Here is a 25,000-nt window from a genome sequence, read left to right as displayed (position 1 = left end):
ACCATAAACACACTTCTGCTCTTCTCTGTGTGTGCAAACGCAGCGACTCATACTCATCTCTTTGAAAAAGCACCTTTAACACTTTGTGCCGAAGGGGATTTGCATTCCCCTTCATGAAAAATTCAGAAAACTCTGGCGCAACAAAAGCTGTCTTTTCATACATATGAATCTTTGTTAAGAGTCGAGAAAAATTCAAATGAGTGCGACTTGGCAATTGTTCTGACAAACACATTATTAACCCAATTAGCTTTCAAGTTGAAATGACTGCGTGGATAAAATGGTGGATATTGTGTTTTGGTGAGCCGGGCGAACACAAAGCAGTGCGCTGAGAGCTACAGGTGCAACCCAATCCTCTGGGTTTCTCATTAAGGTTAATTAACAGTACAGGTGTGATTGTAATTCTCCCTCGCAACCCTGAAACACACACACACACACCCACACACACACACACACACACACAGACACACACACGTAATTACTTTCACAAGGCCCACACATGAATGCAAGCACAAACCCACATGCAAAAATATGCACATACACAACTACACACACACACACACACTGCACACAAACATGAATGAAAACACATGCACGCACGCACACAAAGGTGGATGCAGAAAACTGTGCAAACACACACACACACACACACACACACACACACACACACACACACACACACACACACACACACACACACACACACACACACACACACACACACACACACACACACACACAGGCGAGAGTGGAGCGGGGGTACAAAACAAGTAGCTGGGGTGCCGGAGAAGGCAGTGATTAATACGGCGGAGACGCGGGGAATAGAGTGGCCCTGCAACCTGACCAAGCAGGTGTCACCGGAGGCCAGCCAGAACACAATGGACGTGTGGGCCGGGCCCGCCGGTCCATTGTGCGGGGGGGCCAGGGAGGTCACTTTCAGTTAGACCGCGGGACCGCTGCACCTGGCTGTGGCCAGGCGTCCCGGGAATAAAGCAGGTCCAGACCGGGAGTCTGTCTTGTCTGCCGTCCACTTTCTTTCCAACTATTTCCTAAGGATTCCGTAATTTCCGAATAATCCCCTCAGCCAAAGGGGAGACAGCTGGTAAAGGAAGGAGTTGGTGTTGTTCTGCTGGCTGCGTGTCTCTCTCTCTCTCTCTCCTTCTGCCGTCCTCTCGTTCTCTCCATTGCTTCTCTTGTTTCTTTGTTCCTCCGTGTTTGGTGAGAGTGTAGGGACACACCCACACAACACAATCATACAAGTCGTACAAACACACACGCAATCATGCTTGGGTGATGCGTTTTGAGAAGGTGTTTGACCAGGTAGTGGACGGTGCCCGAGTAGCACTACAATGACACATGCTATACACACACACACACACACACACACACACAGATAATGACCCAGCGCTGGCTCACCTCGTCGAGAACAGCCTCAGCCTCTTCTTCCGTCTTGCCGGGGAACCTGATCCTCATGACGGTGAGAGCAGCCAGGGTCTGACGCACAAGCTCGGCCTCCTGCTCCTTACTCCTGAGGTTCAGCACCGGATCGCCCTACACACACACACACACACACACACACACACACACACACACACACACACACACACACACACACATGCAGACACACACACACACAAACACACACATGCAGAAATACACACATTCAGACACACACACACACACACACACACACAGACATACACACATTCAGACACACACACACACGCAGACATAGACACACATCCAGACACACACACACACGCAGACATAGACACACATCCAGACACACACACACACACACACACAGACATAGACACACATTCAGACACACATACAGACAAACACACATCCACACCCACACGCACACCCAGACAAAGACACACACAAACACACAAACACACACACACACACACACACAGACATAGACACAGATCCAGACACAAAGACATAAATGCATGTAAAACAGACTGCATCTACATCATGCAACTAACCTTAGTGACCCACAAAGGATGCAACTGGTTTAAACCTTCTGAAGCTTGTAAACTCCATGCCATGACCAAGACCCTCATACCTTTTTTTTTTACAGGTAAAACACCACGCTGGATATGAATATTACATCAGAAACAAATGCGGCCGTGGAATCGACGTCCGGGAGATAAAATATGAAGCCATTAAAAAAGTAATTTGTACGATTGGCGTCTGAAGTATTCGCGCTGTCCATGTAAACCATGGATTCGATAAATAAGTGTGTCTGGGGAAGAGGACGAAACGAACCGCCCTGACCCTGACGCGGTGTGCTTTGTGCCCAGGCTTTGATCAACGGGATGCCATCCATTTCTCCTTTCATTAGCGTCTGTGTTGTTTCAATCAGTGAATATATGCCTCTCAAGAGAGCTCTCGGTAAAGAGACAGGAGCAAAAAAACATGTATTAGGAACATGTTTGTGCGCTGATAAATACAACATAATGGCTTCTCGAGATAGATGGAAAGCATAATTTAATCAAGTCATAATTTACATTATTATCTGATATTTTTTTTCAATATGATAATCACTTTACACACACTGTACTGTATAAAGGACGATTACATCGGTTAGTTTGATACAATATTAATGGGTGGATGTAATAATTAGTGAATAATTAGTAAATAACCCGATAAACAGTTAGCGAAGATAATATATTTCTATTAACCACACATTACGCTGGGAGCTCCAACAAATATTGCAACAGACAAAAGATCCTTAGTAATTGTATGATTAACGTTTATATTTTCTTTGCACGTATTTCTCTCTTTGTGTGTGAGTCTGTGTGTATACACATGCTCGTGCTTGTGCGCGCGCGTGCGTGTGTGTATGTGCGTGAGAGTGTCTTACTCACATGCTCTGAATTGTGTTTGTTGCAATGCTTTAGTTTAGCTAAAAATGAATCTCAGCATTCTACTTCATGTCCAATGGAGTGTTTCAACCACTTCAATTCAACTCCATCCAAATGTTATCGGCGTGGTTCCGGTGTGTAGCGAGAGCGAAGGCAATGGAAGAGGCAGGCGGAAAGCAGGCGATGGCAGCACAATGGCTCAGCATTGTCGCAGAGCACATAAGTCCTATACAGTGTTGACGGATTGGCCGGCAAAAGGTTTCCAAAGCTAAATACAGTACTGATTCAGCAGAAGAGGGGGAGCCAGGAAGCACCAGGTGAATGTATGTCAGAGGAATGGAAACGTGTTCGGGTCAATGTTTGCATCTGACCGTGTTACTATTTGAGTTCAAATTCTGGTTATGTTCCCCAACCAACAGTATTTTGGCAAAGAACCTTTGTGTGTGTGTGTGTGTGTGTGTGTGTGTGTGTGTGTGTGTGTGTGTGTGTGTGTGTGTGTGTGTGTGTGTGTGTGTGTGTGTGTGTGTGTGTGTGTGTGCGTGCGTGCGTGCGTCCGTGCGTGCGTGCGTGCGTACGTGCATAAAACTCACCGTGTGAGAGTGAATCGTCCCCAGACTGTTGCTGTGCGGCACTCGGTGGGCGGAGCCACTGCGGCTCAGCGAATGGGAGCGCAGTGTTGCCGAGCTGGGCCTCACCAGGGGCGTGGCCAGCGGAAATGCAGGCGAGGGCTTTGTAGCCAACGTCCGCAAGTCATTGGGCGACGAGAGGGAAGCCATGGAGCGAGGGCAGGAAATGGAGCGTCTGATTGGCCCGGAGAGATCGGGGGCGGGACTGGGTTTGAGGGGCTTGATTGGAGGCTTCCAGTTCACGCGCCCTGCAGAGATTGGACGAAGGGGTAAATGAAAGACTTGGACTGATGACCTACATTATTATCCAGCCAATGAGAAGACTCCATGTCATGTGGTTTCCTAACATCCCCGGTCTTTCATTGCCCCGTTTCTCCTTTTCTCTCCCCATCTATTTTTGGGGGGGGGGGGGGGGGCAATGCTGCAATTGAAATGCAGCATTTAGTCTCTAATAATCACACTCTGGCAGGGTAGCAACACGGCCATGTGCCTCATGTCTGCCGCTTTGTATGTGCAACCCATGGAGTTTTTACAAAGCCAGCTTGGCTATTTTCCGCCAACGATGAATTAAACACACACACAAACACACACACACACACACACACACACACACACACACACACACACACACACACACACACACCCAAACACACACGCAGAGTCGTTCTCAAGCACTCTTGAACCTCCACCAGCATGTCCTCCAGCCATGGGCCAACATTTCTGTTGTGCATACGTGTGTGATAATGTGTGTATCCACTTGTTTTAATGTATGTAGCGAGCATGACTACATTAATTTCTCATATTTCTGGGGGACATGTGTGTGTGCGTGTAGTATGCCATTACTGGATGTGTGTGTGTCTGTGTGTGTGTGTGTGTGTGTGTGTGTGTGTGTGTGTGTGTGTGTGTGTGTGTGTGTGTGTGTGTGTGTGTGTGTGTGTGTGTGTGTGTGCGTGCCTGCGTGCGTGCGTGCGTGCGTGCGTGCGTGCGTGACCAAACCCTTGTCTGTTGCTGCCAAATGAGCACATTATGGGGCTTTGCCCTAGCAGCACCCTAGTGGCTTGGTACAAAGTAATCTACATCCACGCGAACACGCACACGCAAACATTCAAACACACACATTCTCAGACACATCCACACACAAAACGTTTGGCCTTGTGAATCACAAAGTCTGTACCCTAATTACGCGAAGATGGTCTAAATCCACATATTTTAAAGAATTACACCCAGTGATTTCCCTCCGTGGAGATTATGCCCTGTATTCTATACAAATACCTTCCGATATGTCTGGGACTCGATCAATATTCGTTTAATGGTAATCCCCCATTTCCACAAACAGGTTGACCAAGTTGCCTACTTAAAAGAACAGGCTGCTAATTTGGTAATCTATTTTCTTTATTTTCTGGTGATCTGTCATCCAGAATAGTGCATTTAGTCTCATGCTCTGGAATATCCCTACTAGTTCTGCGGTTCATTGAAATGTTGCACAAAAAAAAGCCTTGGCCGTCCGCAAAGGCATCCTTTGTACAACCCTACATTATATCACCCATTATGCGGCCATATATTCACGTAATTACGGTATCTTCACGAGCTTTTGAACACTTAACAAGAACCTTTGTAAAAGCCTGTGAAAAAGTAAATTGTCCGGGAGCGTAATCCCGTCCGACAATACGTACGACAGCCACACAGAGCTGCCTGTGCTCACTCTGCAGGCCGGACTGGCTCATCTGACTACGGCAAACATGAAAAGAATCTTTGAGACTCGATGCTCTCCTCAACCTTAGAGAAGATTTGCTGAAGGAGCTTTCAAGGTGGTAGCAAAAACGTTTATATATTTCCCCTCGATTTCTTATTTTTTCTTTTACAACATACCATTCCTCCTCACACACCTGTCCTTCATCTGTTTCCTTTTGGTCCGGCCCTCAAGATATATCCCTTTTATACCCTTCACAAATAATCTCCATGTATTTTGCGAGCTACAGTTAATTTTGAATTTGCATGTGGGAACGTTTGTCTGCACACGTTGTGCAGACAAACACACCTTGTGTGGAGGTTTCAAGCGTGCTTTACATTAGTTCACACCCGCCAGAGAGGATGTGTGCCCCGCTCATCCCTGCCTCTGTCATGCGCCGATGTCCGTCCTGCGGAGACTTTCAATCCGAGCATGAAATTGGATATATCCCATTAATCATTATGAGGCAAAAACACTGCCTGATAAACACCTGTAATATATTCCCTTGGCTCCCTTGGCAACCGGTATCCACAGCCTGCTCGACGTTGTTGGTGTATTGGTGTATTGGTGCGTGGGGGATTACAATTCAAAGTGTGCGTTGCATAACTATGAATATTTGTCTCAAAGTGTGGGTGCGTGGGTGGTCATAGTGGTTGCGGCAGGCTGCTGTGCTCGGGTTTGAGCATTGGAAAAAGTATTGTTTGCTTCCCCCGCCCCTCCCTAACACACATCTACTTCCTATCCTGACTGTGTTGACAGGTTGATCGTTTTTCCTTTTTTCGGCCACAAATGCACGTTCTCCCAAGTTTGATTAAGGCAAACTGTTCAGGTAACAACTCTCCAAAGTGAGGAGGAGGAGGAGGAGGAGGAGGGAGAAAAGTGTAACGGCGTTAAAAAATAGACTTTTAATCTGCTTAAAAAAGCAGAGAAGAGGGGGACATATGCGGCGCGTGGATCCCCTACTGTTCAGGAGGGCTGCTTCAGGCACGGCTCCAGGCGTCAGATCTTTACCTGAGCGCTCGGCTGGACTCCTCTCTCCGCTGTCCGTCAGGTCGTAGGAAACTTTCTTTTCTCTCTTCCCCCTCCTCCCTCCTCCCCCTTCTCCACCAGCTCCTCTCCCTCCTCCTCCTCCTCCTCCTCCTTCCTCTCCGAACGGCGGCCCCCCGCCCAGCTCCTCCGCCCCGTCCTCCTCCTCCTCCTCGGATGAAGAGCAGGAGTTGTTGGCGCTGCTGGCGGTGGTGAAGTCACCCAGGTAGTCGGGTCGCAGTCTCCGGGGCGTCTGACTGCTTTCTGGCATGCAGGAGAGGGGCTGTGGGGGAACACACACCGAGGCACGGCATGTGTGCACATGCACACGCACACACACACACACAAACACACACACACACACACACAAGCACACACACACATACACACCGGCATACACATGTGTATACGAAAACAAGTGCATACACACGTATATACATACACATTTACACACGCACGCACATACACACACGTACAGATTTAGAAAAAAAGAGTGGATGAACACACTGAGCGTACTGACAATGGGCACGGACACACACACACACACACACACACACACACACACACACACACACACACACACACACACACACACACACACACACACACACACACACACACACACACACACACACACACGAGCACCGCACAGTCTTGGGAGCAGAGAGACGCCCACACAGATGTGCCTGGCAACCTCTCTTCAACCCCAGCCAATAACCATCTGTGATTCCAGCACGCGGACGAACCACACACTTTGTGCGCCGCACCTGTGCGAGTGTCGTTTCGGGGAAAGACTGAATACATATACATACTGATCTCGCTATAGCTCGATATTCTCAATTAATTCAACAAAATACGATTATATATATATATACCAATGGCTTTCATTGTGTTGCATGCTGGAACTCCATTAACAATTCAACCACGACTATCAGAAGTGTTTGAGGAACTTTTGACGGCGCAGCCCGCGACGGTTGGGGCTTCGGCTGTCCTGACGTTCGCTGAGAAATCACCCGGAATCACTCCCATCACTTCATCACAGAGCGCCGAGCGAACGCCCCGCAGAGATCCCCTGGGCCATGTCGGAAGTGTAGCGGGACGGGGCGGCGTGCACCCTCCCGGAATCACCCAACCCACACACACACACACACCCACACACTGACACACACACATTTCAATCCACCTCCACTATCCATCGGCGACACGCAAAACTTTGCCGATTAAAAAAACCCGACCCAGTGTGATGAAGTGGTTGCGTGTGTTTCCGTGTGCGTCTGGGTCTGGGAGCGACGGGTTGTTAACATGAATAAACCACCGACACATCTGTTATCCAGCGGTCCGCTCAGGCGGCGCCCTGGGCCGCGCCCCCAAATTAATGGGCAGGAAGTCATCAGAGGAAGGAGACAGGGATGGGTGATAGATAGGGAGACGCGCGACGAGAGGCAGAGAGGGCGAGGGACGGAAAGAGGAAGAGGGAGAGACAGACAGCGAAACAGTTGCAGGAAGAGAGGGGGGGACAAGGAGGTGAGAGGGGACCTTTTAAAAGAGGGGGGGGGTTAAGCAGGGCGAGAGAGAGCGAGAGAGAGAGCGAGAGAGAGATACATACATCCAGGGAGTGAACAGAGAAGACAGAGAATGATTGGAAAGTGGCTCAGGGGGCCTGGCAGGGGGATCCACGGATACAGCGTCGGTGTAAATCTGTGCTGTAAGCAACGGATTGAGACGCTGGGCTGCGTTGCCAGCGATTCGACAAAGTTCTGAGACTCCCCTTCAACCCGCCGCTGACTCACCGCCTCCATTCACAGCTCTCCCCTGCCGCCTTTTAAACCCCGGCCGGTGTACCTCTGCTACCGAGCACCACCGCACCGACACGGGAGTGAATGTATCCCTCGACTCACTCTTTCTCCCTTCACCCCCCCCCCCCCCCCCCCCCTCTCTCGCCGCCTCTCGTCCCACGCGGGTGCGCACACGCACACGAACGTAGGGGACACACACGCCGGACACATAAATACACGGGCGCGCCGTGGATCAATCGACAGGGGGACAAATTAATTCGGACAACAGTGATTTGGTCTGAAGGAGACCCTGTTCTGGCGGAGGGCTCTTGTCGTGTGGCGGCGGTCTGCCCTGTGGAGTCGGCATCGCGCACTGTGAGCGTTCCAGACAATTTAGCCCTCCAATGAGGGAGAGAGAGAGCGCGAGAGGGAGAGAGAGAGAGAGAGAGAGAGAGAGAGAGAGAGAGAGAGAGAGAGAGAGAGAGAGAGAGAGAGAGAGATGAAGAGAGAGAGAGAGAGAGAGAGATGAAGAGATGAAGAGAGAGAGAGAGAGATGAAGAGATGAAGAGAGAGAGAGAGAGAGAGACAGAGAGGGAGAAGGAGAGGGAGAGAGAGAGAGAGAGAGAGAGAGAGAGAGAGAGAGAGATTAAGAGATGAAGAGAGAGAGAGAGAGAGAGAGAGAGAGAGAGAGAGAGAGAGAGAGAGAGAGAGAGAGAGAGAGATGAAGAGAGAGAGAGAGAGATGAAGAGATGAAGAGAGAGAGAGAGAGAGACAGAGAGGGAGAAGGAGAGGGAGAGAGAGAGAGAGAGAGAGAGAGAGAGAGAGAGAGAGAGAGAGAGAGAGAGAGAGAGAGAGAGAGAGAGAGAGAGAGAGATTAAGAGATGAAGAGAGAGAGAGAGAGAGAGAGAGAGAGAGAGAGAGAGAGAGAGAGAGAGAGAGAGAGAGAGAGAGCGAGAGAGAGAGAGACAGAGAAACAGAAAGAAAGAGAGGGAGAGAGAAAGATAGAGATAGATCGAGAGAAAGACAGAGAGATAGAGAGAAAGACAGAGGGTGAGAGATCATATATGGAGGTGGAGGAGAAATGAGGAGGGAGGGTGGATGGATGTTAGTGGGGTAGGAAAGATGGGAGGAAATAGGAAGAGATGTAAGGTAGGTGATGGAGTTATTAATGCGCTGTCAAGGGAAACAGGCGGAGACAGAGGCAGAATATATGAGGTGAAATATAAAGAGAGCACATAGTAAAAAGAGGAGAACTTCTCTATTATGCATCTTCTTTTCAAGATTATCTTTCTTTCACACCTTCGCCCTCTCCCCCTCTCTCTTTCTCTGTCTGTCACCCACCTTAGGGCCTCGTTGCCTGGAGGATTTGCCCGTGAGCTTCTCGTCGTCCAGCTCACACTGCTCCAGCAAGTCCAGGATGTCCTCTTCCTGCACACCAATGGAAGAGAAATACACAAAAAAAAAAAGAGATGAGAGGTTGCCATCGGTGGCCATTTTGGTTCCGAAAGAGGCATGCTAATCTCGGGGTGGCCTTAATGCTGTTAAAACGACAGCTAAGAGCAGCCAGGAACGGCTAAGCTAGGGGTTGGAGAGAAAAAAACAGCTTTATCTCAATCTTATCATTCGCGGATTTAAAGTTCCTTGATGAGAAGCAACTGCACTGATGTATGTAAACATAAAGATTAAGCGGAGGATGAAGGTGAGTGAGATTAAAAGTTTGACTTCACATGGCCGTAAAGTTGGTGGCACATTCGAGCGGCTAAAAATGATCTGGCAGAGCATGCGTTGCACTCTGGCAGTGCTTATAGCCACTGAGCTAGGGACCGGGCAACTTGGCCACTGCTGAAACACAGGCATATGTGATTAATGTTGTTTTGTAGTCGGCGCATAACAAGCTCCCACTTGACGCCTAAACGCAGAAGGAAAGCGATTGTTTTGCGCATAGATTAGCCATCATGCTGCTTTTCTTAGGGACACTAAAACAGTACAAGTGGTACGGATGTGTGTGGGTGTGTAAGCGTGTGTTTGGTGGTGTGTGTGTGTGTGTGTGTGTGTGTGTGTGTGTGTGTGTGTGTGTGTGTGTGTGTGTGTGTGTGTGTGTGTGTGTGTGTGTGTGTGTGTGTGTGTGTGTGTGTGTGTGTGTGTGTGTGTGTGTGTGTGTGTAAAGTTTGAGTGCCCGGGTAGATAATTATTGGTGTGTGTGTGTGTATGTGTGTGTGTGTGTGTGAGTGTGGGGGGGGGGGGGGTTTGTGTGTGTGTGTGTGTGTTTGAGGTTGCATCTAGCACTTTTGTTTCGCTCGATTCTTCTATTCTGTGTACTATGAACTGCAATATATATTGGCCTTGCATCTGTGCATGTGCGCGTGGATATCGGTGTGTGTGTGTGTATGTGTGTGTTTGTGTGTGCTTCCAAATGTATGTGTATGGTTCCGTGTGTGTTTGTGCGTGTGCTTCGTGTCTAACATAATAGACCCTAAGCGAGACAAGACTCCAGAGAAGGAAGAGAAGGCTGACCTTGCACCGTGCATCTTTACTGTATGGTTCAATACATCCACCATGCCTTGCTTCCCCCACTACACCCTCAACACTACTCTGCAGTCTCCCCTCGTTCCTCCTCTGGCCCTCCTGCAGTATGGTAATGCACGGCTCTGCTTCTCAAAGGCCACCTATGCCGTTGTGTAACGCTGGGCTGGAACACCTGTCGTCCCAATGTCACCATGGCTTCTTGCCTAGAGTACAAAAAGCAGTCTCCCTCCTCTGCATCGTGGCCAGGAGCACGGGGAGAACTCAGCCCTGGCTAAGCGTGTTCATGTTTGCCGATGCACTCCATCAATTTAGAACAAGCATTCACTCAACTTCAATCTACAGAAGCAGCCACGACACTACCTGGTGAGGGACGTAGGGACATTGGGACATAAGGGGGGGAGAGAGAGAGAGAGAGAGAGAGAGAGAGAGAGAGAGAGAGAGAGAGAGAGAGAGAGAGAGAGAGAGAGAGAGAGAGAGAGAGAGAGAGAGAGAGAGAGAGAGAGAGAGAGAGAGAGAGAGAGGTTAAACAAGGAGCAAAACAAAATTGGGATTTGGCTTTCTTTTCAAACCTTAATGTTTGCAGCGAGATAAACGCTGCTGGTGCAGGGAGAAAGAAAAGTGACGGTGAGTGACAGAGAGAGAGCGAGAAAGAGAGGAGCGTGATACAGAGAGCACTAGGAGCTAACCTGCAAGCGAGGATGTCTTGCTAAAGAGACTTTAAACAAATGTGAAGGACAACGGCAGGCACACGTTATCCGTGCCCACTTCATTTGTTGGCTGATGGGCGAGTCTAAATAGGAGGTGGTTGCACATCAGCAGTTGTTGAATGGTGTGTGCGTGTGTGTGTGCTTGTGCGTGCGTGTGCGTGTGCGTGCGTGTGCGTGTGTCTGTGGCTGGTGCATTCCCGGACTCAAGGGCAGGGGTGTTGTGTTCACCTGTTGTGTTTGCATCGGTCAGTGTGTGCCTGTCAGCTCATGATGGCATGAGTGGTGGTTTTGTTTCCCATGTGCATTGCATGAGTGTGTGTCTGCTGTGTATGTGTGTGTGCGTGCGCGTGTGTTAGTGCATGTATGTGTTTGTGTGTGTGTGTGTGCGTAAATGTGTATGTGTTTGTGTGTGTCTGTGTGTGTGTGCGTGCGTGCGTCTGTCTGTCTGTGTGCTTAAATGTGTGTGTGTGTGTGTGTGTGTGTGTGTGTGTGTGTGTGTGTGTGTGTGTGTGTGTGTGTGTGTGTGTGTGTGTGTGTGTGTGTGTGCGTGCATGCATGTTTGTGTGCATGCCTACATTTGTGTTTGTGTGGGGGCGCATGCGTGCGTGTGTGTGTGTACACGCGGGTGTTCTGTCGGCGTGTGCGCGCCACGTGCCTTCATTTGTTTCAGAGGATTATTCATCTCCCTCTGAAGGGAGGCAGCGCGGCCGGCCAGGAAGGTCTGGAAGGCGGCAGAGAGCAGGCTCTCGTACCTCTCCAGGAGTGGCTCGTCGTCAGGGGGGTAAATACGTCTGTGGGGAGGCAGAGGAGACGGGGATGAGAGAGGGACAACAGAGAGTAGAGGGAGTGAGAGCGAGACAGAGAGAGAGAGACAGAGACAGAGACAGAGACAGAGAGAGAGAGAGAGAGAGAGAGAGAGAGAGAGAGAGCAGGAGGAGAAGGTGGAGGAGCAGTGCGAGAGAGAGATTTAGGGGTAGAGGGAAGGAAAGCATGTAGGGCAGAGAAAAGGCTTGAAGATGAGGGCCCCTCGAAGCAGATGTGATGGGGAGGAGTTGGAGGTGGTGGTTTTGAGGATAGAAAAACAAAAGGAAAGAAAAGTAGGGTGGAACAAAAAGGGATCAAGAAAGGACACAACGTTAGAGCGGAGTGGGCAAAGCAGAACAAGAGAAGAGATGATGAGCTGGGATTGGAAATTAAGGGAGATTAAACAGAGAAAGGTGGGCAAGAGAGAGAGAGAGAGAGAGAGAGAGAGGGAGAGGGAGAGAGATAGAGAGATGGAGAGAGAGAGAGCGAGAGAGAGCGAGAGGCAGCAAGAGAGACAAAGAGCCAGCGATTGTAAGAGAAGATAAACACAACAGCCGTCGCCACAGAAGGGCAGGAAGTGGAAAGTAAAGACTCCAACAGGAGGTCGGTGAGAGCAAAAGAGCAGCACAGTCAACAAACAAGAAAGGAGCCAAAAGCATGAAGGACACAGCCAATAAGGACGTGGGGAGCGGCGTCTATCAGCCTGAGACACCGTGCTAAAAAAGGGCCTACGGCTCGCAAAGAAACCTTTTACCCACCAAACGCCAGCATGCCTTTCTACATCACCGCATCTTAGCTTGCATGAGCCTAAACGTTGAACACTTAAGGCTTCAGTATACTTAAGCCCGAAATGGAAATTGGTGCGCTGTTTGTATATCTGTCCGACGGCTGTCGAACACTGCGCGTACCAAATAGAATCTGGGATGTGTTGGGCTGATGGTTTAATGATGCGAGTTTTGGGGCGATGAGACGCAGTCATTCACATAGTATTGCGGACCGATTGCGCGTATCAATATACTCTAAATGTGCCACTTGAATTGAATGATATAATGGCGCTATGCATCACATGAGGTACTTCTAATATGTGGGAAAAGTTTGGACTAATGCGAGTCGCTAATGCTCAGACGCCCGTTCACATGTCCTCACACAGCTCTGTGGACCCCCTCCCCCCTAAACCGAACCGAAGACTAAACTAACATTGTCCAGTGTTTATCTTCGCCCAGTGGGGATTAAGGAAAACACATAAACCTCTGCTTCGTTATCACCCCGACACATCTCCAGCCTGGGCCAGAGCCATCGCTGTAGCCATCGAAACAAAACAAAGATGGCTGCTTCAATCTAAATAAGCTTTCCCTGCACCGCCGAGAAAGGGTTGCTATGGAAGATGGAAGGATTTTTATATCTATATATATCTATATACAGAGAGAGAGAGAGAGAGAGAGAGAGAGAGAGAGAGAGAGAGAGAGAGAGAGAGAGAGAGAGAGAGAGAGAGAGAGAGAGAGAGAGAGAGAGAGAGAGATAGGTCAAGCAAGAAACGAAAGAGAGAGAGAGAGAGAGTGCGAGAGGGGTCGAGCAAGAGGAAGCGAGAGAGAGAGAGAGAGAGAGAGAGAGAGAGAGAGAGAGAGAGAGAGAGAGAGAGAGAGAGAGAGAGAGAGAGAGAGAGAGAGAGAGAGAGAGAGAGAGAGAGAGAGAGAGAGAGAGAGGGGTCAAGCAAGAGAGGGAGAGAGAGAGAGCAAGGGAGGGAGAGCGGTCGAGCAAGATACAGAGAGAGCTATAGGCAGAGTTGAGAGTTGGAGCCAGCATACCTGAAGTATTAAGTGATTCAATGGGATTTACAGGCTTTGGATTGCCTTTTAAAATCCCAAACACACACATAAATGTGCAATTTATTGTGCTGTCTACACAAGCAGACGGGAGGGGGGGGGGGGGCTTTGAGAGCCTGTACTTTGCGCTATCCCGGCAGATCAGCGGGCCCATAAAGACTGATACTGATCGGCGCGCGGGATTTTCCATTTGGCGGTTGTTATGATGATGAAGCCGGTACTTCCAGACTCGTTTACTCACGCGTATCAGCGCCTAAAGCGTACAGTGGAGTCAGAGCAGGTATCTATCCCAACGTTTACACTTGGAACATTCCACCACTCTGGCTGTCAAAACACCGCCATCTTTATGACAGTTCGCCGAGGCAGGCTGGGCTTTCTCTTTTTTTTCCTCCCTTCTTCCAAAAGGGTCTCGGGGGGGGGGGGGGGGAGATTTTTTTGCCAAAAGCGGGAGCAATTGTGTCCGGAGGGGGGCTTTCTCTCTTTTGATGATACGTTTACCCCCACGCCTCCCTCCCCCCTACCTCACCCCTCCCTCCCCCCTCCTGAGTATCATCTCATGCATCTGACGCAAGATTCCCATCTCACCGGGCGGCTGATCAGTGGGGTTCGTTAACGGAGCTCGCCTTAACGAGGAGCGCTGTGTTAATCAGGAGCCTGGCGGAGCCGGCGTGGGACGCCCTTTGAATGCTGAGAGGGTCTTTATTGCGAGCGAGAGAGCGCTCCCAGACAGACCTCGGCCCTGTCTTGATTGACTGACTGCCTGTTTGGAGGGGAAGACAGTACTCCATGCAGCCTTAATGAAGAATTCTGGCCAGTAATTCAATCCACTGATGAGCCAAAATGTCACTCGAGTGTGTGAGCCAAACACTGTGTGTGTGTGTGTGTGTGTGTGTGTGTGTGTGTGTGTGTGTGTGTGTGTGTGTGTGTGTGTGTGTGTGTGTGTGTGTGTGTGTGTGTGTGTGTGTGTGTGTGTGTGAAAGAGTGCACCGTGCAACTGTGTTTGTCTGTGTGTATGTGTGTGTAAGTGTGTGAGAGGATGCACCATGCAACTGTGTGTGTGTGTGTGTGTGTGTGTGGGTGTGTGTGTGTGTGTGTGTGTGTGTGTGTGTGCGCGCGTGTTTGCGTGTGTAAGTGTGTGTAAACGGAACTGAAGTGCTACACGTTTGCAGCTGTGTGTACTGGAGAGAGAAAGACAGAAAGACAGAAAGAAAGAAAGAAAGAAAGAAAGAAAGAAAGAAAGAAAGAAAGAAAGAAAGAAAGAAAGAAAGAAAGAAAGAAAGAAAGAAAGAAAGAAAGAAAGAAAGAAAGAAAGAAAGAAAGAAAAGGGAATATAGGCAAGAACAAAGAAAGACAGGCCCGTCTGTCAGGCAGTGAGGAGTTGAGTCCCTGACATGTCCGTGATGGAACGGGAATGGGCAGAGGAGCGCTGGGTGTGGCCCCAGGGCGGCGGGGCGGGGGGGGCGGGGGGGGGGTTAACAATCAAAAGTGGTGCTTTGCTGAGTCAAGCTGGGCTCTTATTTGCGCTGACTGCTGGGCAACTTTTAAAAACGAACACACACCGCGTGTCACGGCGAGCCTGTCCCCCTGACGGAGTCCGTACCAAGATGGAGGACGGGAGTGATGAGAGCGCAGTGTGAGGGAGCGGCGCTAACAGAGGTAGCAGAGTTAGCGGCGGGGCGCGGCGGTTTTGCTTGCGTTCCTGAGACGAGCCAGGGAAGACGCTGGGCTGTTTGTCGTGTGGAGCGCTAACGACTTGATCCCTGCTGCCGCACCCTCTCTCTCTCCCTCTCCCTCTCCCTCTCCCTCTCTCTCTCTCTCTCTCTCTCTCTCTCTCTCTCTCTCTCTCTCTCTCTCTCTCTCTCTCTCTCTCTCTCTCTACCTGCTGCACTCCACTGATGACCCAGCAGAATGATCGTGGAGCACCAAAAAATTTAAGTATGTATACACACACACACAACACACACACACACACACACACCCAAAGAGCACACACTTCTAAACGGCCACAGACACGCACACCATTACCTGTAGTTCCCCAGATGTCTCCTCTCGTGCTCCTCCCGGGAGATCTGCTTGCGGACCTGCGCCAGGCGCTCCTTCTGTAAAGTGTGTGGGGGGGAGGGGGGGGGGGGGGGGTAGGTCGATAGGGGAGGTGGGGAGGTGGATGGGTGAATATAAAAAAAAAGGAATGAATCAGGTTGAAATTGCCTCCCACCACATCCGAGCCACCGGCCGGCTATCTCACACGTCGCCCACTGTTCTGCGTCGCAAACGCACACCGCCTCGTGCCAGATCAATTATGAGGCTAATATCTAAACGTTTACAATAGGTGTGATTGTGACGGCGGGGGCCTAGTTCAATCCGGAGCGAGTCGATGGGAGCAAAGCCTCGCCACCGGCGCCGTCTCGTACCACGGCCTCGTCGCCTTTACTTTCCCTTTTCCTGTCTCTCACTTCATCATTATGTTTCGTGAATAGCACCTCTTGTGCCAAGCCAGCCCACACCCAACCAGCCACCCCCCCCCCCACACCCAGCCCATGATAGGTGTCAAGGTTAATCAAAAGCCTAATCATAGAGGCAGCAGAAAATTAAGGCACTTGGAGCCGTCAGTCGCGTCAGAGACGGAGGCGGAGAAAGCGTGTGGCCGCCGCACTTCAAGGCTAACATAATTAAACGGTACGCTCATCTCGGAGAGGAGGGAGAAGAAAGTATGACAAAGAAAATAAAGTACGACGGGCATGAAGACTTACTCAAGTTCAGGTTTTCTTTTCTCCTCGGGTTACTCTGCACGTATTGCCTTAACACTTAGCAGCCCTAAAAAGAAAACTGCGGTATTCAAGTTGTGCCGTTTTTTTATTGGCTAATAAAATAAAAAATAAAACTTTTATCGTGTTCGGAAAGAGAAGGACACCGGGGAGGGGTTTGGGAAGTTTTGATTGTTGGAGCGTGTCTAAATCCGCTTCCTCCAAATGAGAGGGCGACACACATCGCCGGCGCGAGCAGCTCATTGACCTCCGCTCTCCCAGTCACCGCCGTACCTGTGCCGCTCATTATGGGGTGTCATTACGCGCTTTGAAAGGTGCCCTGGTGGCCACCTATTGCAGGCTGAAAGTGAAAGTGAAACTGACCCCCTCATCCCCGTCCTCTCCCCTTTTTCTCTCTTTTTGTTTGCCTGTTTTTCTTTAGTGTATCGTCATCGGTTGTCTGTCTGTCTGTCTGTCTGTCTGTTTGACGGTGGGCGTACCAGCTCTTCCCGGCGGCGCTCCAGGGTCTGCCGCTGCTTCTCCCGGTCGGAGGTGGCCGCCGACAGCTTCTTCACCGACCCGTGGCCGTAAAGCCGCCGCTGGGCTTCGGCCTTCTGCTGGGCCAGGTTGCGCTTCTTATCGCTAGCCCTGCGACGAGACACACGAACCGGAATTGATAAATGAAGCAGAACAAAAATGATAATACAGTGAAAAAGAATGAGGTGCGGACGGAGATAACAGATACATTCAATTCTAAAATAACTAAACGCACAGACCCGTAAGATTAACGGGGGGGAGGCAGATTCCGTATGGGGGGGGGGGGGGGGGGGGGGGGGGGTCATGGTCTGCCGATGGGCCAATTCATTTCAGCCAATCGCTGGCCCTTTAAATTGGATATTGAGTGCTGCGAGACAGGCCGAAGTTTGTCAATGTCCATGGCCGGCTGGGTCCCCATTGATCCGGGCTGATCCGGTTCTGTGTTCGGAGACCCGAATGAGGGACCGAGGCCCACCTCCACACGCGGCATCGACACAACAACACACACCCCCTTTGTGGCAGCCGAACCTCAACTAAATAAGGAGAATAGAGAGCAAGCGAGGACAAAGATCTCTCTCTCTCATTCTCTCACTCTCTCTCTCTCGCTCCCTCTCACACTCTCTCTCTCTCACTCTCTCTCTCCCTATCTCTCACTCTCTCTGAGAAGACAAAAGCTTGCAGCCTCCTTTCAATACATCTTTGATTTATTCAAAGGAAGAAATGTGATGAGAAATTGATTATGATAAGAAATAATCAAATCTCTTTTTTGATAACTGTTGGAAGGGATCCAACATCGGCCTAGCAACTGATCATTGTGAAAAGGGGTTTGCTTGTGCCGACTGGAACCAGTCAGGAGAGTGGCTTTTGTATACATATGTGAGGCTGCTGCAACATGTCACATGGTCCCAAACTTGACCAATGGAGGAGGCTGCTGTGTTCATGTGTCGTGTGTACGCCGGTACCATGAAATCTAAATTTAGAGCGGAAGAAGAAGCCAAAGCACATAGATTGGGTGCATGGTGATCGCTCAGCGGACACATTCTTTGTATCCCTGGGACAGTGGAGCAGCACCACAAGTCCACGTGCGCGCGCACACACAAACACATACACACACACACACACACACACACACACACACACACACACACACACACACACACACACACACACACACACACACACACACGTACAAGATATTTGTGCATAACAAATCCTGTGCATATGTACCAACCAAATGTATGCGTTGCACGTGCATGGAAGAATTCATAATGGGTATTAAAAAATATTTTTGTAGCCATTCTTCTTCATAGCTACCTCCCTGCAGCAGACTGTATGTTTTATTCACTTTTTTCCCCAAAAACAAACACACTCCACCATGTCGGAACAAAAGTCTCTCGGTCTGAGAGGCGAGCAAGACAAACTATTCTATATATCGGAGTTCTCAGGGTCATTAAATTACGAAAATCGTGCGAGAATTGATCGGACGTCTTTGAAGATCACAAACCTTGTGAAATATAAAGTGCGATGCAAGACCTTAACTCCAAACGTAACGAGGCTCAGGAGGACAGTCCCCTTTAACATGTGTGTATTTATGTGTGTGTGTGAGAGAGAGAGAGAGAGAGAGAGAGAGAGAGAGAGAGAGAGAGAGAGAGAGAGAGAGAGAGAGAGAGAGAGAGAGAGAGAGAGAGAGAGAGAGAGAGAGAGAGAGAGAGAGAGAGAGAGAGTGTGTGTGTGTGTGTGTGTAAATGTTTGTGTGTAATTTTTTGTGCGTAACGCGTCTGTGTGTGTGTAAGTAAATGAGTGTTTCTGTGTATGTGGAAATGTTTGTGTGTCATTTTGTGTGCGTATCAGTGTACGTATGTGTGTAAATAAATGAGTTTTTGTGGGCGTGCGTGGTACCTGATGTTAAGCAGCTTTAAAGCGTTGAGCAGCACTCCCTTCTTCACGTCGTAATCAATCTTCTGATCAGTTCCAAAACTCGGCGCTCGGTTGATCTGGGAGAGAGTGAGAGAGAGGGAGAGTGAGAGAGTGAGAGAGAGAGAGAGAGAGAGAGAGAGAGAGAGAGAGAGAGAGAGAGAGAGAGAGAGAGAGAGAGAGAGTCAGTGAGCACCAACTAAGTCCACCTACTTTATGTTCAAGTGATAGAGAATCCATAGAGTTAGATAGGAGAGTAGCTTGCAAAGCGGTATGTATTTTATCCTTCTTCTCTATTATGGGACTTACCAGGGCTCTTTGCTTGGCCATGAATCCTTAAAGAAAGGTTCACACACCAATTCAATGGCCAAGTGGGAAGAAGTGCCCTTGTGTGTCCATGTGTGTGTTTGCATGTGTTGGATTGTGAGCACGTATGTGGCGTACATTGTGCTCCACTGGGGGTTTTCTGAGCAGATAAAAGGACCCAGTCTTTTCAACCCAAACGTAGCGGGCATTCTAAGAGGGTTCGTCCCCGATAAATGCCAGTGAAAAACCCAGCCCTCCACAATCTTCTCCGCTCCTTTTTTATCTGGATTAAATAACATCACGAGTGGTAGACGACACACACACACACACACACACACAAACGTTCACACACGCGCGCACACGCACACAAGAGATTGGAACCACTTGTGATTTGAACAACTCACAAACAAACAAAAGGAAACGAACATTCAGGAGTGGCCTTTCGCCTTTCAAAAAAAAAAAAAAACTATTTTCCGAAACGACTGGGGTTCAAATGTTTCACCTGACGCTGACAAAAATCGCTTTCTCTCTCACTTTGCATTTTTTTTGTATTTTATTGTGTTCCGTACGCGCTTTTGCTCCAGGTGTTAAAAACACATTGTGCCTGACAATAAAAAGGGACAGCAATCAGGGAGCCGGGCTGAAGTGGGAATGAGGAAGAGAGGGGCGAGGGGGGGGGTAAGGACAGACGGGTGTGCGGGGGGGGGGGCAGGGGGGGCCACCGAGGCCGCCTACACTGAGTGAATTGCGCCTGCAGGGTGAGTTTAAATGAGAAGGCCTTCGTTGCTGCTTAAGCGCTTTTGCCTCGCTCTTTTTTTTCGGGGGGGGATATGCTTCGGCAACGCGGTCGTCAGTCAAGTCTCTTCACGATCGTTGCGCGCAAACAATCAGGGCGACAATGAGCCCTCCTCAATGCTAATGACGCTGGGATGGGCCGCTGCTGCTGCCGACGCCGCCGCCGCCGCCGCTGCTGTCGAGACATTTGTAATGTAATGTAATGCTCTAATGAACACGGGAGAGAGAGAAGGCTTCTGAGAGTCAGCGCACTGCATGCACTGTATAGCTACGGTATGTTATCGCAAACATACAGAACTAAATCCTGTGTATTCACACACCAAGACGTGAGTATATATATATATATATATATATATATATAGCAAATCCCCTAGACTCATTCATTCTTTCATGCTTTTTCCTTTTGACTAGCTTGTAATTCACTACAGTTACAGTAGCATTTTTCTCGAGTCATAAAGCAATGCTGTACCTGTTAAAAAAAAAAAAATAGGAGTTGGATACAGCAGAGCACATTGAAGCTCCACAGCAGCCATTCACGAGTCTCGCATTAAGTCACAAAGCGCCACTGAACCAATGGGGTCCTCGCCGTGGATCAAAAAGCTCCCCGGCGTGCCAATACCCATCCGAGGCCCAGGTCACCGGATCCCGAAGAAGGGACCAATGGGCTGGGGTGTTTGACGTGGGGAAAATTGAAACCTTGAGGAGCACTGGTTGAAAATGAGCAACAAAGCCCTCCAGAGAAAGCTGAGGCGTTGCTCAAGCCTCCAAGGGATCACTAGGCTAACCCCACCAAAAACACCCTCTCCCTCTCTCTCTCTTGCTCTGTCTCCCTCGCCCTGCCATCTGAACTCGCCGTTGCTAATCTTAACACAAAAGGTGCTTACTGGTGTGTGGCAGACCTGGGAACGCCGCCGCCGCCGCCGCCTTCAGATAATATTTACATCACAACCGGCGCCCCCGGAGGACTGTGGGAGCTGGAGCGGGGACTGCCGCTGCCAATGGGGGATCCGCCGGTTGCCAAACGAAACAAAGTCATAACCAGAAGGTCGTCTGTTCGAATTATTCGCCGAACTGAACGGGGGGAAACCTAGCGAGGGTTGGGAGAATGCGGCCCTCCCGTCCACCCCCAACAGCCACTGTGGAGTTGTCCAACTCCCAGGCACCCCCCCCCCCCCCCCTCGGTCCACCTCAATGCTCAAGAAAAGGCTAACAGCATGAGACATCGGCTGTGATTTGGATCTGGCGTAAAGAAACGGGAATGTGTTAATAAGTTGAGCTCCCGAATGTAAATGTATGAGTCGGAAAGAAACAGGAATACGAAATTTAAAGATTCGTTGTTAGTTCGTTGTGAACTGTGGAACACTACGCTAGCTTCATGAACTAGACTGCTAAACTACCGTGGGGTGTAACTCAAACGGAGGCCGGGAGTATGTGCGTGATTGTTTGGTACTGTGTGTTTGTGTGGCTGAACACATGTGTAAACGATGAGAAACGATTACTATTTTTTGACAAACATTTGGTTTGGCTCACGAATCCCTTTGAGAGCCCTGTGTGCAGGCAGTTGAACCGAGTTGAAATAGCCCCGCAATCTCTGTTGATGTTTGACAGCACCCGCCTTTTACCCTGCAGTACCTCAACCAACCTAGGAAGAGGCCGTAAGAGAAAAAAACCCTGCAAAGAATGAAAAGGAGAGGGAAAGGGGTCTGTTTTCATTTACTGGGCTCCCCAGATATGACAGCCGTAGTAAAAAGAGAATATCTCCACTGAGGTGTAGCCTATAGGTAACAGACAGACCAGGCAGTGATCCCGGCAGCATTTTTCTCATTGCTTGTCTCTTTATTTTTTACGGTTTGATTTGTGGTGTCAAACTGTCACCGGCTAGAATGACATGCTCGGCCCTTGCTAGCTCTCCTCCTCTCTCTCTCGTGCAGAATCCCTCCTTTCTCTCGCCCTCTCAATATTCCTCCCCTGCGCTGCTCTGAGATGTGTTCCTCCGTCGATCCTCCTCTCTCCTTGTCTTCCTTGGCCACTCACTTGTACTTGTCTGCCCCCCTACTCTCGCTCTCCCTCGCACTTTCTTGTTTGTTTGTTTGAATGAGTGCCTCTCTCTCTCTCCCTCTCCCCCTCCCCCTCTCCCTCTCTCTCTCTCTCTCTCTCTCTCTCTCTCTCTCTCTCGGAGTTGGGCTAGCCTGGTCCTAATGAACCCCCGCAGGCTTCCCCCCCCCCCTACTCTGATATCCTTAAGCGACTCCAGCAGGGTCTTAAGGTAGGGGGGAGGCAGCACTCGTCCGCTCTTAGACTAGTTCCCTAAAAAAAAAAGCAAGGGAGAAAATGAAAACCTCAGATGAAAAGATTACAAACTCCCGGGTATTTTCCCAGCCCTGCTACGGCTTTGATTCGTCTCGGCCGCGGCATCAACATCGCCCAGATATATCAATTAAACAGTAGAACGAGCTCGCAGGGAGCAAAGACGAGAAAGAAGGCGAGCACATCACTCTCATTTTTCCCAGGACAGGTTTTCTCCTCCTTTAATCATCCCATTAAACACACCGGGATTACGGGGTTAGGCTGTGTGCAGTCAGAAAGGAGCACAGCTCCAGCTTTTCTTCTTCTTCTTTTGACCGTCTCTCTGTTCACCTGGATGTGGGGCCCTTTTTTCACACATGTGTAACTCACCTGTCAATGTCCCTATGGGCACTTAAAGAAAAGGGCTATAATACTAGTGGGGCGTATTCTCTTTAAAGGCGGGGCAGAGGATGAATTGTCCTTCTGAAGCAAAAGGTCTGTCTAACGATCTTAATAACTGGACTTCAAAGGAGGGAGACCGGTAAATAGAAAGGAACCGATGCTCACTTTAATGGCTTATGTCCTTTTGTATTTTTCAAGTCGCAGCCTTTCAGATCCAAGTACATCATCTTATCTCACCCTATGCTCAAGGTATAAAAGTATCATATAACCGGCGTGGAGAAGTGGTGAGGCAGGTAGAAGGTAGTACTTTAATCATGTGGCCCAGTCGGGGTGCACACGCACAAGCACACGCACAAACGCGAACACACGCACGCACACACGCACACAGACCGCAGCCATCGAGTTGGGGAAAGGACTGCTTCCTAATCACCAGGCTGCCTTGGTGCAGCTTGTGTATCAGCCGCCAAATAAGGGCACGGGCGTCAGGCTAATTTCATTGTGATTTCGTTGGCGATATCTCCATTCCCCGATTATTTTGTTTACCCAAATTAACATCCTGAAATGGAATTCAACTTGGAACAGGAACCACAAAATAACAAGGTCATTTTCCGTTTTTTTTCGGGAGAAATGTAATTAATAGTCGTGTTCCAGAACAGTTAATAGGATTACGTTTTTTGGTTTATGTTTTCCACTCCTGCTCACAGAGTGTTTGTTTCCGGTCGCCGCTCCTTGGACCGGCTCCGAGCCCTGTTGTGGCATGGTGTGACTTCCAGGACAAAGTAATGGCAGAACACAGACCCAATCGCCACCACCCCCCCATTGGCCGGACATTGTGTGAGCATCTTGGAACGAAACATGCGGCATACAAGTTGAGCTCGTAATTAATGCGATGAGTCGGTAGGGAAAAGCATCCAAAACACCCTAACCTTTATTATGCTTTGGCGGGGGGGTAAACAAGGGACGACCCTGGAAGAGGCTGCGCTCCGCACACTGGAGGGGTACCAGCAATGAGATAGAGAGAGAGAGAGAGAGAGAGAGAGAGAGAGAGAGAGAGAGAGAGAGAGAGAGAGAGAGAGAGAGTATGCGCAACATAGGGAGCGAAAAAATAAGAAAGACGGCAACAGAAAAACCCAGACGGCCGGCCCACCTTGTTAAGCCACTCTCTCCGATTTCCAGTAGCAATTTTTCGAGTGGTTTCATTTGGTGTGATGAAGAGAAACGGGTTGGGTGGGGGTTTGGGGTCAGAGACCACTGAGATTCTGAGAGTGGTCCTGGGACTAAGAGAAGCAATTCTTTCCTTATCCAACATCCACCCATGACCTGGTGGGCTGGCTGTGCCCACATAGTGTCTTCTCTTCTTAACATGAAGATCTACACCGATGCACTCCCAGACAGGAACACAAAAGGAATTCAGGGGCAACACACACACACACACACACACATACACGCTCGCGCGTGCGCACACAAACACTCGCTCGCTCGCTCCGTCAGTCACACACTCACACACACAAAGACATACACTCACTCCGTCAGTCACACACTCGCACACACACAAAGGGAAGAATAGGGACAGTGGCAGACCTTGATGTGGGTGCGCACACCATCTCACGTACACACAAACGCTGAACGCTACGCACGGCCGCTTGCTCACACACTGAGCCCGGTTACGCACGGGAAAGCACACACAATCTCTCACACTCACTTTCTCTCACACACACACACACACTCATTCACACACACACACACACACACACACATGGCTGAGAGAGATATACACCTGCTCCGCGCGCATCAGTCACAGAGCAACATGACACGTGAGAATATCCATGTCACCCCTCTCTATCAGCTGAAATAGAGGGGGAATGGAGGAGCTAGTGCATAAATACAGCTCAATGAAGGTGTCTTCCAAGCTAAGTATTTCCTGAATGTAGCATTAGGAAATATTGGGAGGAAAAAAACAATTGTGTTTGTGTGCATTTGTGTTTGTTGGTGTTTGTGTGTGTGTGAGGAGGGCATTATTTTGGTTGTCATACTTGCTAATCTGCCTGACAACAGATGGTGCCACGACGTTGTAATAAATTGAAGGGGATAACGCAACCAAATAAACCCTAAAATGTCCTGTGAATTCAT

The 25,000-nt window shown here is 49.5% G+C and overlaps 1 protein-coding gene across 3 annotated transcripts in view; it reads right to left on the bottom strand.

The window, feature by feature from the left end:
- The window catches only part of ttll7 (tubulin tyrosine ligase-like family, member 7), a 79,842-nt gene that overhangs the window by 17,763 nt on the left and 37,079 nt on the right, over positions 1-25,000 (bottom strand). For all 3 annotated transcript variants that reach the window (XM_030373280.1, XM_030373282.1, XM_030373281.1), the window contains exons 10-17: positions 19,067-19,161; positions 17,131-17,278; positions 15,912-15,985; positions 11,915-12,050; positions 9,368-9,454; positions 6,237-6,534; positions 3,461-3,744; positions 1,414-1,548 (exon numbers count right to left, since the gene is read on the bottom strand). In XM_030373280.1, the coding sequence (XP_030229140.1) occupies positions 1,414-1,548; positions 3,461-3,744; positions 6,237-6,534; positions 9,368-9,454; positions 11,915-12,050; positions 15,912-15,985; positions 17,131-17,278; positions 19,067-19,161 (1,257 nt within the window). The remainder of the gene's footprint in view (positions 1-1,413; positions 1,549-3,460; positions 3,745-6,236; positions 6,535-9,367; positions 9,455-11,914; positions 12,051-15,911; positions 15,986-17,130; positions 17,279-19,066; positions 19,162-25,000) is intronic.

The sequence above is a fragment of the Gadus morhua genome, chromosome 12, assembly GCF_902167405.1.
Source record: "Gadus morhua chromosome 12, gadMor3.0, whole genome shotgun sequence".
NCBI lineage: Eukaryota > Metazoa > Chordata > Actinopteri > Gadiformes > Gadidae > Gadus > Gadus morhua.
This window is presented reverse-complemented; position numbering and strand designations above follow the sequence as displayed.